We start from the raw sequence: 15,459 nt of genomic DNA on the forward strand, positions 1-15,459 counted from the left end.
GCAGTTACCAGCCTCTCTGGGCCTCCTGGTCCTTACTGGCACCAAGGCAGGTGGATTCCAACAGGCATCAGTCCCAGGCCTGGGGCCAAACTGGACCTGCCTATGGGTTTTATTTAGTATGCCCAGTGATTAAAAAAAATTTTTTTTAATATGTTGCCAATGATTAAAATACAGAATTTTTTTTTTTTTTTGAGACGGAGTCTCACTCTGTCACCCAGGCTGGAGTGCAATGGCACAATCTCGTCTCACTGCAACCTCCACCTTCCAGGTTCAAGCCACTCCCCTGCCTCAGCCTCCTGAGTAGCTGGGATTACAGGTGCCCGCCACCATGCCCGGGTAATCTTTTGTATTTTTAGTAGAGACGGGGTTTCAGTGTGTTGGGCAGGCTGGTCTCAAACTCCTGAGCTTGTGATCCACCCTCCTCTGCCTCCCAAAGTGCTGGGATTACAGGTGTGAGCCACTGCGCCCGGCCTAAAATACAGAGTTATTAACATAAAAACCTGAGTCTCCGGAATCTCATGGAACTGGAAAGATCTGGGGGATTGGAGCTCCCCTTCCCACAGTGTGGTGAGAGGGAACGGGGTCATTGCACCCCTGCAGGCAGGCTTGTGCGGAGCACTCTCTTGCTGGACTCCTCACTGCTCCCAGCGGGTTTCCCACAGCCTGCTTCCCTGGTTTACATTCTTCCTGGGCCCTTGAGGCATCTCCATTTGTAGCCCCGGAGACCACGGTCTCCAAGGACCTGGTCCCATCTAAGTTGACTTAGGCGTTTCATGTGCTCCCCGTGGTCTCTACACTTCAAAGGAATTAGAAGTGTCCCCTTCACTTATGACCCCCACAGGGCCTCTACTGGTGGGCTCGGTACCTGATGGGTGACTGTCTGAGTCTGTCACACAATCGGGAGACCTGGAGGGCTGAGGTTTTTGCGCTGCTCTGTCCTGGTGTTTTTTCATTCCGTTCTGTTTTGTTGTTGCTGCAGCTGTTGACACTGGTTGGTAGAGAGTGAGGGGGAAGCTCGGAAGGTTGGTCTCTCATGCTTTTGCAGCCCCAGGTCTCCACCGGACTCCACTCTGGAAGAGGGATGGGCGCACAGGGAATGGACAGATCCCCGTTGTGTGGATCCCCAGAACCCGCTTTGGACACATTTCTGTCTGTTCCTTTGTACAAAGCCCCTGCTTTTCAGAGATTAATTGTTGTCAAATGCAACTTATTTTCTAATGCTTTCAGGCCCCATTTAAAACCTTCTGCTTTATTTTACCTTTTTTGATAGAGTCACCGAGGGTTTTTTTTTTTTATGGATTTGCCAGTGATTGTCCAGTTTGACAAATTGGATTCTTAAAGCTGATCCTTTGAAGAAAAGGATGCAGTGTGACAAGACAAGAAACAGCTCATCCTCAAATCAGGAGGATATATTAAAAAAAATAAAAGCAACTCCAATCTCCAGCTTTCCTGTGACTCAAAGGGTGTCTCAGTTGTCACTGATAATCTAATCTTTCTATGATAGGTGAGGAGCAGGACAATGGCGACCCAGCCAGGCTGTGGGTACGATAGGCCTCTGATTAATAGGACTGTCCAATAAGCCCCTAGCCCCCAGGAAGAAGATTAATGACATTTGATGTGAACTCTGACCTCCCCTGGCGAGAGCAGAGGGAGAAAAGGGAGCCGCTCAGACAGAATGGTGCATGCTGCAGCCATTGATTGATTCCTGAAGGCTTTGTTAACCGGAGGTGGTGTATTTGGGGAGGGAGCCTGAGCATCTCGCTGCCTGCTCGCGGGCTTTGACCGGAACCCTAGCCTAGCAGGGTTTTGCAGTTGACACCTCTCCCAAAGACCAGCCTTTTATTTGCCCCCAGGAACACTGTGTCTGAAAAGTAACAACCTCCGGAGCCTTGGCCAACCTCTGCTGACCTGTCATCCTCAACCGGTGGGATCACTTTGACCCCTCCCCAACCCCAGTGCTAGGAATCAAATGAAGCAGGCTTTAAAAGCCAGACTCGGCTGGGCGCAGGGGCTCACGCCTGTAATCCCAGCATTTTGGGAGGCCAAGGTGGGCGGATCACCTGAGGTCAGGAGTTTGGGACCAGCCTGACCAACATGAAGAAACCCCATCTCTACTAAAAATACAAAGTTAGCCAAGCATGGTGGCACATGCTTATAATCCCAGCTACTCCGGAGGCTGAGGCAAGAGAATCGCTTGAATCTGGGAGGCAAAGGTTGCTGTGAGCTGAGATCGCACCATTGCACTCTGGCCTGGGCAACAAGAGCGAAACTCTGTCTCAAAAAAAAAAACAAAAAAACAAGAAAAAAAACCCAGGCTCACAAGCCCTCCTTGGGGCTTTTTACCTCATTCTCTGGGTCTAGGATCAGGGGAAGTAACTGACTTTATGGCAAAAAACTGTTTCTGTAGCAGGAAGCAGCTGAGATGCTCCCAGCACAGAAACCAGAGGGAAAAGGGCATGAGGTGGGCATCTACCTGGCTACCAGAGGACATTCAGGGGGTGGGAGGAGAGAAGGAGACAGCCTGCTTGCCTCCCACAGCTTGGATGCAAAACCGAAGTCAGGCTCGGCAGTGGGTCTTTTTGCCTTGCTCTGAGGCTGACTCTCCAAATTGCCTGCCCTTAACAGTATGGCCATCGCATAGCCTTAAATGTTTTTTTTTTTTTTCCCACTTAATGCCCTTTTCTGACTTTACTGCTTATCTCAACTATTGTATGAGAGGGACCATTTGGCATCCAGGCCTTGATTATAACAATGACCACATGATGATGGCCAAGAAAAGTATGAATCATGAGTTAGATCGACCACTGGAGTGTGTAGGCCAGTGACCACCCAGGAGCTGGAAGTATGTCTGCCTGTGAGTGTGAGCAAGACCCGACCATCAGGGGGCCCTGCTCCTGGAAGCAGCCTTGCTTGTTGGTAGACTGTAAACAAGGATGGCTGGAGGGGGCCCTCTGAAAGGTGCGCCCAAGACAAGACTCATGGCAGTGGGAGCCAGAGATCCACAGACCCCCTGACTAGAGAGGCAAGGCAGAACTTTGCTACAGCCCTCACTTTCTGATAACACACTTCAAAACCATTGAAAGCTGAATTCACTTTTTCAGAACCTTAGCAGATGGACCGCCCTCTCAGCTACCCAGGGGCTCTGCAGGCCAGTGGGTCCTTGTCGGCAGTCTTGCCAGCTTGCACCACACAACAGAAGTGGGGCAAGTGTTTGAATATTTTATGGCATTTGGCTTTATTTGATACATTTGAGTGGGAGATGGGCAACATAAAGCTGCTATGATACGACTCATAAACCTCATTTCACCCGGACAAAGGTGAGCCTTGGCGGGCATGCCTGGGCTGGTGACTCTTGACTTCAAAACATGATGCATATGGAGTCCCTGTGTCTGACACAAAGAAAATGCTTTAAGGGTGATAATTTATATTTTTAAAAAAATAAATGATTATTCACAATGTGATGCTCATTGGACGATCCTTTGACAGAGTGCTCAGCTGTAAAGAGGAAGATTCAGAAGCATATGTGAAATACCGAAAATTATTTTTGAAGAAATATTCCAAAGAAGAGGTGTAATTAGGGATTTTATCATTTCCTTTTTTTTTTTTTTTTGAGATGGAGTTTTGTTCTTGTTGCCCAGGTAGGAGTGCAATGGTGCGATCTTGGCTCACTACAACCTCTGCCTCCTGGGTTCCAGCAATTCTCCTGCCTCGGCCTCCCTAGTAGCTGGGATTATAGGCATGAACCACCACGCCTGGCTAATTTTTTGTATTTTCAGTAGAGGCAGGATTTCTCCATGTTGGTTAGTCTGGTCTCGAGCTTCTAACCTCAGGTGATCCGCCCGCGTTGGCCTCCCAAAGTGTTGGGATTACAGGCGTGAGCAGCCACTGAGTCCGGCCTGTAACTTCCTTTTTTAATGAACTGAGAATGGATCCCCCTTGCAACATGGAGTCTGTTTTTCAGTTTTTGCCTTTAGACTACTACCGGGGTTTGGAGTAACTCATTATGTTGAGAAGTAGGGGACTGCCTGAAGTATAAAAGGCCAGCCAAGGCAAGGCTTCCCTAGGAAGGAAGAGAAGGAGCTGCCTGGGCCTCCCCTCTTCTCCTCCCAGGCTGGCTGCCATGTAATGCAATGTCTGATGAATTGGTGAAGGGTATAAACACTCACCCAGAATTACTGGGCCAGGGGCATTGCCATGCACTCTCCTTAACTGTTGGGTTGACCAAGTTTACCTCCTGCCCTGGCCAGGCCTGACTGCAGAGAACTGCCTCCCTCCCCTGTCACTACATGCTGTTAAATAACACGGGCCAGGAAATCTGGTCAAAGCATCCAACTAATGCAAGATTACCTGGGGAGGAAGGAGAAAAATCACAGAAGGTGAGAAGACATCCTGCTTTATTTCCCAAGCAATATAAAGAAGCAACTGAGACCTGGATTAAGATGAAAAGTTCCATCCAGAAGTTTCTCAGGTCTGATATTATTCAGAGTCTCAGGTATTGATTAGCTCAATGATTCTTAAACTTTGGCAATTATCAGAATCCTCTGGAGGGCTTGTTAAAATACAGACTGATGGGCCCTGGAAACTCCCAGAGTTTCTAATTCAGAAGGTCTAAGAGGGGCCTGAGAATGTGCATTTCCAGCAAGTTCCCAGGGGATGCTGATGCTGCATGTCTGAAGACCATATTTTGAGAATCACTGGATTAGCTAGATCGATGGAGGGCATCAGAATGATTTTGGGGATCTCATTAAAAATACTGATTTCTAGGCCCTTTGTATTAATCATGATGTGTATGGCAGAAAATTGACAGAATATCAGACAACAGTTGTTTGATGAAGAAAGACATTTAATCACATATCAACTCTATTGGAGGTAGGTAATTTCAGGTTTGGTATAGAGTATCAATGATATTATTAAACAGTGGAGGTTCTTTTTATCTTTCTAGTTGTTTGTCCTTAGCCCAACTGAATTTTCATCCTTAGGTTTTCCTCATGATTGCAAAATGGCTGCCACAGTTCCAATCATCATGTTGTCACACAACTGCATCCAAGGCAGAAGAAAGAGCAGGCATCTCTCCTTCTCCCTCCCTCCCTCTCTGTCCCACTTCTAAACTTCAGTATCCTTTCCATAAGTTTTCTTTTTACAACTTATTGGCCAGAAGTGAATCACAGGCCTACCTTAAGTAAACCAATGGCAAAAGGGAATGGAAATACTGAATGCACCCAGGTTTACCACCTGGGTCTGGGTGAAGGCTCACCTTCCCTAAGCATGTTACTGCCTCATCAAAATTGAGATTCTATAATTCAAGGAAGAAAGGAATGCCACTGGGCAGGGATGAACAGTGTCTGCCCTAGCTAGGGTGACCAACCTGTCCAGTTTTCCTGGGACTGTCCCAGTTTTAAAATGGAAAGTCTCATATCTGGGAAAATATGTTAATTCTGGGTAAATCAAGATGGTTGATCGGCTAGGTGCAGTGGCTCACACCTGTAATCCTAGCACTTTGAGAGGCCGAAGCATGAGGATTGTTTGAGCCCAGGAGTTCGAGACCAGACTGGGTAATGTAGTGAGACCCTGTCTATTAAAAAAAAAAAAAGATGGTTGATCACCCTAATTTCAGTCTCCCAAGGCCTTCTGAATTAGAAACTCTTGGGAGTGGGGCTGAGAACTTAAAAATGATATTTTAACACTCTCCCAAGGTGATTCTAATGCATGTCAAAGTTTGAGACTCAATGGGCTTTAGTTACCATGAAGCCAAAAGGGGGACTCAAGGTTGACGTATTTCCAGCAGACATCAGAGCAGGAGGAAATCCCAGATGAAGTGATGCAGGTACAGCTTGACACTGGGTATTCTCACAGGCTCACATAGCTTGGAAGGACCTAGGCCTAGGATCCCAGCCTAGAAAGACCCAGAATATTTGAATTCCATCCCATCCTGCTCCTATCCTCACTGCCAGAAGGAAGGGACACTCTAATTTAGAACCCCTCCTCTGGGCCATCTTAACTCCCTGTAGCCAAGTCTGTCAGGCTCTTATCACAGAGTGTTGTGATGCTGGACTTGCAGGTTATCTCCATGCGAGATGGCAAATCTCCTCAGTACAGGAGCCTCATTTGAGTGTCTTCTATCCTAAGCATTCAGCACTATGCCTGGCTTATCTTAGTCATTCAATAAATGTGTGTTGAATACGTGAATGAGTGAATGAATGAATGAATGAACAAATAAGGAGGCTGAATTCTTGAATTGAAAGATAAATTCTGGCCTCTAGACCCCAGATCAACCCTTGGAACAGACAAGTGCCCAGAGCTTAGAATCTTCCCTGCCTTATCAACAAGCTGGCAAGACTCTGGGTGGGGCTGGGGTGGGCATGGGAGTCGGGGTCAAACTCTGTCTTAGGACACTAGATGACTGTGCACTGGCTCCCCAGCCCAGGCTTCTGTGGAAGCTGTGCATGTCCCCAGCGCATGGTGCTGGGTAACTTTCCGATGGTTTGAGCTCATTACTCATCATTAGGAGGCCTGGTGTCTGGAGTTTTCCAGGTGATCAAAGCTTCTCTGTCTGGAGCAGCCAGGCAGGCCCTGGTGTCTGTCACCAGTAATCTCCCAGCCTTGCCAGGCAGACAGTTAAGTAACCCAGGAAGGAGGGGATTTGGTTTTTAAGCTCACATAATTCAGCCTGACACCCCCACATGCAGACAGTGGCTCTGGCTCTGCCCTGTGGAAGTTGTCCCTGGTTGGAGGGGTGCAGGCTGATGGGAGCAGTAGCTTGTCTGTGTGCAGGTTTATTTTAGAGCCCGTGGGCATCTCTCCTCACCCTGCTGTGCTTCGGAGGGCTGGGAGTGGAGGGAGAATTGGTACCCATTGCCTCCTGCAGCAATGCCTCTTCTCCCCACTGAGACGGGCTTCCAAATAGCCCCCCAACCCCTTGCTCTACCAGAACCAGGAACTCCTAATGGGGCTCTTTGTCCCCGGTCTCTGGCTGGGCTCAGAGTCCAATTTGCCTCCCCAACTCCAAATCCCTCAGCACTACACACAATCTATGTCATTGGCCAGAAAATGTGCTGCAGGCCCAAAGTGCAGAGTCAGACTGCAGCATACTATACCTCTTCAGGTTCTGATGTTTCAATAACAATCACAAAGTCCTTCAATCATTGGGGGAAAAAAATTAAAGGATGCTTAAAACAATTTTTAAATATTGCATCTCGTGATTTTTAAAAGTTGGATTGAAAAAATTGGCCTAGACGTTTTCTTCTGATTTTGCGCAAACCGTGCAAAACAGTTGCACACCCTTGCCCTCAACAATGCAGCCGCTGCCACTCTTCCTCTCAACATAGAAAGCAAAGTCTGAACAAAGAGTGAACTTGGGGAGTTGATTCGTCTGGAAAATGGAAATGGATTTGCTAAAGAGTTTGTGTAAATGTCCAGGTATCAGCGTCACAATGTGTCCTTTAGAAAATTGAGAGTGGGAATAGAACATTCGAACCCCTAAGACTGACAACTGGTGTGATGCCAAGTCCTTCCCAACATACTCTTAGGGTCACTGTGCTGGCCCGGGGACCTGGTGTGGCTTTCTTTCAAGCAAATATTCTTGCCCTGGCTAAGTTCTGTGCTCAGTGGAGTGGCTGCTGGTGCATTTTAGACCCCACCACTCCCCCAGATTGCTTCGGAGGGCCTTGCTGGCACAGCCCTAGCCCTCCCAGGCTGGAGAAGGGCCAGCTTCTGTCCAAGGCCTGCTCCTGTGTCTTCAGCTCCACTCCCACCAGGATGTTTTACATATTTTAATTAAAGTGCCGCCCTGGGCTGGCAGGGCCTCTGATGGATGGCTCTAATCCGAGTTGCAGAGTTGCAGAGTGTGAAACATGGCATCCAGCGATGCGCTCCTCCTGCTCTCGAGGAAGCTTTGGCTCCCACCTCTGGAGGCGGTCCGCTCGGTTCCAGGAGGAGCGGCGAACCGGCAGGCGGTGGCAGGTGGCAGGCACATTGGCTGGGCTCAGGGGTGGGAGGAGAGCGAAGGTAGGACAGCGCCATGGATGGTTTCCGAGGACCAGCTGGCTAGTGGGCTGCGGATGAGTCCGATTCTTGCAGACACACAGCCCTGTGGACACTCCTTAGCAGTGTCAAATTATGACAAATGGCGTGGGTAAAAGTTGCTGGGTGGCAGCTGCCGCATCTCAGAGGGAAGCAGGTATTTTTAGCACCGCGCCTCGGGGCTCTGGTGCTGGGTTAATTAATCATAGAGAACAGCACCATGTTTTGTTCTTGACCCTGGTCCCCACCCCCCATCCCAGACTTGTCCCCATTCCCCTGACTGGAATACCAGCTGCAGAGGTGGAAACTGTGCACAGCTGGAGCAGCCCTGGATAGCCCTCATAACACTGGGGATACCACTCCTGCCTCCCCCAGCTAGGTTGCTGCACGGTCCAGCCCCTCCTGACCTCCTCTCACTGCTTCCCATTGCCACCAGCCACACAGGCCTCTTCTGGGCTCTTCGAGCCTCTTCCTGCCCCAGGCCTTTCCACTTGCACTTCCTTCCTGAATATTATCCCCAGGTCTCCTCCTCCTTCCTGTCTTGCCCCAAATGCTGCCCACTCCCTAACCCCGACAAAGGCACTCCCTGAGCCCACCCCCACCCGACAGGCTATCACCTTTCACTGCTTATTTCCTTCAGAGATTTAGCACCAACCCAAATCATCTTATTTGTTGATTGCTTACTTTACTGGTCTCCTTCCATCAAAATGCTGCCTGCTTGAGAGCAGGAGTTTTTTCTGTCTTGTTTGTTCTCTTGAATTTCAGTTGCGTGGCTCTGTCTACACAGGGTAGGTACTCAATGATTATCATTGAATGAGTGGATGGATGGTTGGATGGATGAATGAATGGACAGGTGGAAGCCTGGCTGGATGGATAGATGGATGGAAGGCGGGATGGATAGCTGGATAGATGAGTGAATGGATGGATGAATGAATGGACAGGTGGAAGGCTGGCTGGTTGAATAGATGGATAGATGGATGGAAGCCTGGCTGGATAGCTGGATAGATGGGTGGATGAATGGAATAATAGATGGATGGATGAATGAATGGAAGGATGGATGAAAGACTGGCTGGATAGCTGGATAGATGGGTGGATGAATGGAATAATGGATGGATGGATGAATGAATGGAAGGATGAATGGAAGACATTTTTATGGGGGCATCTGAGAAGACACTGATTGTATCGCAGTATCCTTGCCCAGGCCATAGGAGGCACCAGGTCAAGGGATTCTGGGAAAAGAGTGGCTAAATAGGGCCAACAGCTGTCCTCTCTCTTTTAGAAATATCCAATCACATGTTCTTTGGGGTTTGGACAGATTGCTCTGAGTTCTGAGTTCCGTTTTTGTGTGTGTGTGTGTGTGTTTTTTTTAATGATTTTTTTTTTCTTGGGGATGGGGAGAGATAGACCAGTGTTTTTTTGTTTTGTTTTGTTTTGTTTTTTGAGGTGGAGTCTCACTCTCTCGTCCAGGCTGGAGCGCAGTGGCGCAACCTCGGCTCACTGCAAGCTCCACCTCCCAGGTTCATGCCATTCTCCTGCCTCAGCTGCCCGAGTAGCTGGGACTACAGGTGCGCCACCACGCCTGGCTAATTTTTTGTATTTTTAGTAGAGGCGGGGTTTCACCGTGTTAGCCAGCATGGTCTTGATCTCCTGACCTCGTGATCTGCCCACCTTCGCCGCTCAAAGTGCTGGGATTACAGGCGTGAGCCACCGCGCCTGGCCTAGATAAACCAGTTTTAAGAGACTCCCAGAAGACTGCTTCCGACTCTGCCTGGAAGCTCCCATTAGTAGTTCATTTCAGAGGATTTTGCATGGTTCTTTCACCGAGTCTTTTTAGGTCTAATTACTCTTGGTGGAAGACACAGTTGGTTGCCCATCCTCTTCCTCTGCCTTTCTTGCTTGAGAACAGAACCCCAATTTGGTTCTGGTATGGGAGGCTTGTGTTTCAGGGAGGCCTGACCCAGACCCAGTCCCAGGAAGGGGCCTGTGATTGGCCTCAGCCAACTGTGGGAGCCCCACGACTCTAGTCAGTGATGCAGTTAGAAGGGGCCCAGGAATGTGGCTCTAACTCATGGGATGTGAGGAGCTTCTAGCTTCTGAGCATTTTCCTCCCTTTAAAAAAGGTACACGAAGAAGGAGGGCCTCTATGTCATGTCCTTTTTCCCAGTCCCCAAAAGGACCAAGGCTTATTTCATTTGCAGAGACAGATGAAGGCATATGATGGGGTGGGGTCCTGGGGAAACCATCCAGCTCTCACTGGCAAGCCATGGGCAGGGTCCCACAGGAATGGTGCTCAGACCCAGTGATGCCCAACCTGGGGAACTATTAGAACATGCCCACTATTGAGTCCCATCCCATTCAGGTTTAATCTGATTCTCAAGGGCGGGACTGGGATCTCTGCGGGGCTGAGGTGCCCCGCTTGTCCCCCCATCATCCTGAGACATGAGGAGGCTGTAACCACTGAAATAGGCCAGGGACAGAGAAACTCATCTGACAGTGGGTTCAAGGCCCGGAGATGTTAGAACTCCTTTTCCTTGAGAACTTTAAGGGAACAAAGTGATTGGCTTCTTAGTTTCCTAGTTTATATGGAAGGAAATTTTGTGAGAAAGGCATAGTCCTTGACTATGAAATTTCTAGGAGGAGAACGTTCAGGAGAATGTGTATATCAAGTTGCCCTGTTGAGGATGCTGCCCTGAAGGCTCGGGAGGCCACCAAGCCTGGGGTCTTCTCCTGACAGCACTCACTCACTTCTAGCTTCTGCTGTGCTCTTGTGGAAATACCGTCCTCCCCTCTGGTTCTGAGAAGCAAACTGCAATGTCATTTAAAAATAAACACCAGGCAAGTGGAGAAAATGCTATTCCACATGCCTTTTACTACTTTTCTTTCACAGATCTGGTTACGACTTCCACCATTCCCCGTGGGAGGCAGAGAAAAAGTGGCAGAAAATAAAAGAGAGAGAGAGAAACAGAAAAGCACTCAGAGAATGATAGAGACTGCCCTTTTGCTGATTCAAAAAATATTTATTGAGAATCTATTATGTGCCCAACATGCACATACTCCCTTAATTAAACACACCACAAGATCACATGCTGTTTTTATCAGCTCCTCAATCCCCATCTAGCTCTCTTAGGTAGTGGAATCAAGAGGTTGCTGTTTTTGCTAAGACCAGTAGGTGTCATCATGTCAGCGGGAAAGCCAGGGGTGCCCGGGATTTGACAGCCACCTGTGAAAATAAGTTTTATTTCATCTAGTTCTCTGAGTGCCAGTATATGCAGGGCACCAGGCAGGATGCTTGAGGTTACACAGGGTAAGAAACTCATGATCCCTGGCCTCATGGAGTTTACTGTGCCATCAGGGACCTGGAAGGACAAAGTCCTAAGTCACAAAAAGAGGGAGAAGATTGTAAGTGCCTCAAGAGAGGTTTAACTGAAGGACTATGTGGATTCTTCAAACATCAGAGACGTCAGAACAGCCAAATCCTGCCTTCTCACATTATGGTGGAAGGAATAGGTTCCGAGAGGGAAGGTGATTGACCTAGGGTCACACAGCAATTCCAGTCTCCAGATCTCCTGACTCCTAGAAAAATGCTCTTTCCACCATTCTGTCTCAATAATCGAAGTTGCTTTTTTCATCTTGCCATTTAAAATTTCACCTTATTGCTTGATACTTTATTATGCTAAAAAAGCCTCACAAAATCCCCCAGAAAATTTCACCTTAGTTTAGTCTTGAACCTCCCTGCAAAATGCCCTCTCTGATGCCTACTGCAAGGCTCCCTGGATAGGTTAATGTGCATCTCAGAGGAGGCAGCTGCCCTCATCACAGGCCCTGTGGTGCAAGAGTCAGCTTGCAGAGGCTCATGAGAGCTGATTTTGTGCATCTCTTCCCAGTGACATCATGTTGGTAGCTTGAAATTGGCCATGGTGGGAGTATTTACGCCATGGAAATTGGCAACAGCTATTAATAGATATCAGAGTTTTATTCACTTTTCCCCATAGAACTGCACACCACTAAATTAGTATTCCTACTTTATAGATAAGAAGATTGAGGCTCAGGGAGATGGGGTAATCTGCCAAATATAGGTAGCTTATAAGTGGAGCTGGGACTCCAACCCAGGCGGTTTGATGCTAGAGTGCTTGGCAATAGTAGATTGAATAGGACTTAGGGCCACTTTGACATGGAAGGGTCTAGGTTGAGCCTAGGTTTCTTAGTCTATTGTGTGCTGCTATAGTAAAATATTGGAGGCTGGGTAATTTATAAAGAACAGAAATGTATTTCCTTACAGTTCTGGAGGCTAGGAAGTCTGAAATCAAAATGCTGGCATCTGGCAAGGGCCTTCTTGCTGTGTCATTCCACAGCAGAAGACACCACATGGTAGAAGGGCAAAGAGAGGGTGAGAGAGAGACATAAAGGGGCTGAACTTATCCACTTATAAGAAACCTGCTCCCAAGATGACAGCATTAATCCATTTATCTCTTAAAGGGTAGCCTAATCATCTCTTAAAGGTCCTTCCTCGTAATCCTGTTACAATGGCAATTAAATTGCAACATGAGTTTGGGAGGGGACAAATTTTAGCATCACAGCACCAGTTGTCTTATGTGGGCTCTGGTGTGGGTGCTGTTCTGGGTTGCTGTCATTAATCTGACAGCAACACTGGAACAGGAACTGATTTGGGTGAAGAGATCACCGATTCAGTTTTGGATGGTTTGAATTGGAGGCCCATTGTTGGGGAGACATTTAGATTTGGAGCCCAGGAGAAAGGTCTAAGCAAGAGACTGAGATGTGCAAGATGAAGGTTTGTTCCTGACTAAACCAAAACCAAATGTAGATTAGCTGAAGTATTTTCCTTTGTTCTAATTATCAGGTAAAAAGTACAAGAATTACCTTTCTACGTGTTTTTTCTCATATTTGTCAACATTCAGGTATGTTGGAGGACCATGCACTCACTTGCTCCCTGATCCTAGTGTGTAGTGAGCACTTAGTATTTATTGGATAAATATGACTAACTCATTTTTACTCTGCATCTACTGAATCAGCCATTGCTGTGGACCACACATCAAAATCTAAGTACATTTCTCACAATTTCTAAGATTATCTGGAATTCTGGCATCATTATAGGAGTATGGATTTGGAATAAGAGATTACTTTTTTAGCATTTTAGAGCTACAAGTGGGATTAGGTATCATTTCTTACAATGTCTTTGTTTTACTAGTAAGGTACTAAAGCCCAGAGACCAGTCCAAGACCATGCAGGTCCCTTGCCAGTGTGGGAGACTACCCAGTCCTGGCAGCCAGTGAGCCTGGCCTGGCTTGCCTTGCTCTGGCCAATGTACTTCCCTGCTCTGGGACTTGGTTTGTTCCTCAGGTTAAAGAAGAACCTGAGTTCTGGTTCTGGAAGGGTGATGAGTTAAGGATCCATATCTCAGGAAGGCAACTTGGTCAGATAAACAGACAAAGCTCTAGGTAACCAAGCAAGGAAGCTACAATATGCAAATGAATGGATTGTGGCTTTCTTTCTGGTTGGTTGAAGGGGCCCTGATGTCACAATTCTAGGGTTTCTCCACTCCGAATGATCGTGTCTCTAGCCAAAAATATTTATTGACCTGGCTGGTCTCTTGGCTTCCTCTCTTTGTCCAACATAGAAGAGAGACAATGGAATCCCTCTACCAGGCTGGGTCCATTCTCATGACGGTGAATACTTTACAGGGGAAGAAAATGGTAGAGAGTGGCCTCCAGTCTGGAGACTTTTCCCTGTCCCAGTCATGGCCCTCCTGCCTCCCACCACCTGCCGACTTGGAGATCCTGCAGCAGAAGGTGGCTGGGGTGCAACGGGAGCTGGAAGACTTTAAGAAAGAGACATTGAAGTCCATCCATTACCTTGAGGACTCCTTCTGCGAGATGAATGGTGCCCTGGTGCAGCAGGAGGAGCAGGCGGCTCGTGTGAGGCAGCGGCTAAGGGAGGAGGAGGACCGTGGCATCGTGCGCAACAAGGTTCTCACTTTCCTGCTGCCGCGGGAGAAACAGCTCCGGGAGCATTGCAAGCGGCTGGAGGACCTGCTGCTGGACAGGGGCCGCGACGCCCTGCGTACCACTAAGAAGAGCCAGGCTGACTGAGCCTTGTGGGTAGCACTAGCCAAGCACCAAGTAGATGATTTTTTTTTTTTTAAATGGAAGGACAAACCCCAAGTCCCTACCCGCTTGCTTTCCTTTTCTCATTTCCATTGCTTCCCTTCTACCTAAATAACACCTTGCTGAGAGGCAAAAAGACTTCAATATGTTTTTTTGGTGAAATTCCATTTATCCAGCACTCTCAAGGAAGGAGGCACCCCACTACTAAGTCAGGCCCCTGTAACTTTCACTTGAACTGTTTTCCTGTTTGTAATGGTACTATTGCTCAATGTGTACTTTTTTTTTGTACAGTATATTCTTAAACTGATTGTGCTGAACAGATTCACCTTTTTTTTTTTTTGAATGATTCAAGGCTCTCATAATTTGAGACTTAATGTGTGGTCAACTGATACCATGTCATGTAACTCATGATCTCCCCAGAGGGTTCAGACTGCTTGCCCGTGCACTAACACTACCCCAGATTGCTCTGTTTTTAGTATTCTAACCCTTGCCTGTATGGTCTTTCTGTCTCCCTTCACTGTTAGACTGTCACATCTCACTTTTCTTTGCTGTGTCTTTCTACCTCTACTTCCTTTCCTGCAGACTGGCCAATCAGAATGACAGAGCTTATTAGGACTGTGTGGGTGGAACTCGCTAAGCTTTAGTGACCGATAATGCAACACCTCTGAGATGGGACTAGGAAGTGGGGAAACTGATTTCTGTGTTTGATCCGTGGAGCAGGAATTGTTGTCACAACGCCTGGCCATTTATCAGGCGATACAGACATACCATCCCACTTACTTCCATAGGCACTCATTGGAGGTGAATGTTGATCTTGCACGGTTCACACTGGGAGACTGGCCACAGGAAGGCAAGTCCAGTACCCAAGGTCTGCACCCCAGTAAGTGGCAGGGCCATGGTTTAAGTCCAGGTCAGCTGTGCTCATTTGCCTCCCGCTGCGCCCCTCTCTGCTCCCCAGTTTTGGAACCACTTTAGGCTGTTCATGGACGTGTTCTGGAAGGCTGAGGCTATCACATGGGTGATTTGGGAGTTCATTAGCTGACACTATACCTTTTATTTCCAATTAGTCTTCTATTTCATCAGTTCACATATCTCCTCTCTGGCGGCCCAAATGCTGCCATGCAGCAGGGATTCTCCTCTAAACAGCAGAAGTGAGGTGCCTGGAGATGAGAGCCAGTCCCTGAACAGAGTCAGGTCTGTCTTTCCAGCTCTGAGCTTACAGCAGATTCCATATCATCTGATCTTCTGTGGCAGTCTCATCCTCCCTCTTTCTTCTGTCATAGAATCTCCCCAGATAAGATTTGAACATCTGGAACTT

General features: G+C 47.8%; 1 protein-coding gene across 1 annotated transcript; it reads left to right on the forward strand.

The window, feature by feature from the left end:
- Positions 1-13,620: 13,620 nt before the first annotated feature.
- Positions 13,621-14,449, forward strand: LOC105476802 (coiled-coil domain containing 182). Its single transcript, XM_011733008.3, has one exon. It carries the CDS (start codon positions 13,665-13,667, stop codon positions 14,124-14,126), a length of 462 nt encoding a protein of 153 aa, XP_011731310.1. The 5' UTR covers positions 13,621-13,664; the 3' UTR covers positions 14,127-14,449.
- Positions 14,450-15,459: the final 1,010 nt, after the last annotated feature.

Source organism: Macaca nemestrina, chromosome 17 (assembly GCF_043159975.1).
Source record: "Macaca nemestrina isolate mMacNem1 chromosome 17, mMacNem.hap1, whole genome shotgun sequence".
Classification (NCBI taxonomy): Eukaryota; Metazoa; Chordata; class Mammalia; order Primates; family Cercopithecidae; genus Macaca; species Macaca nemestrina.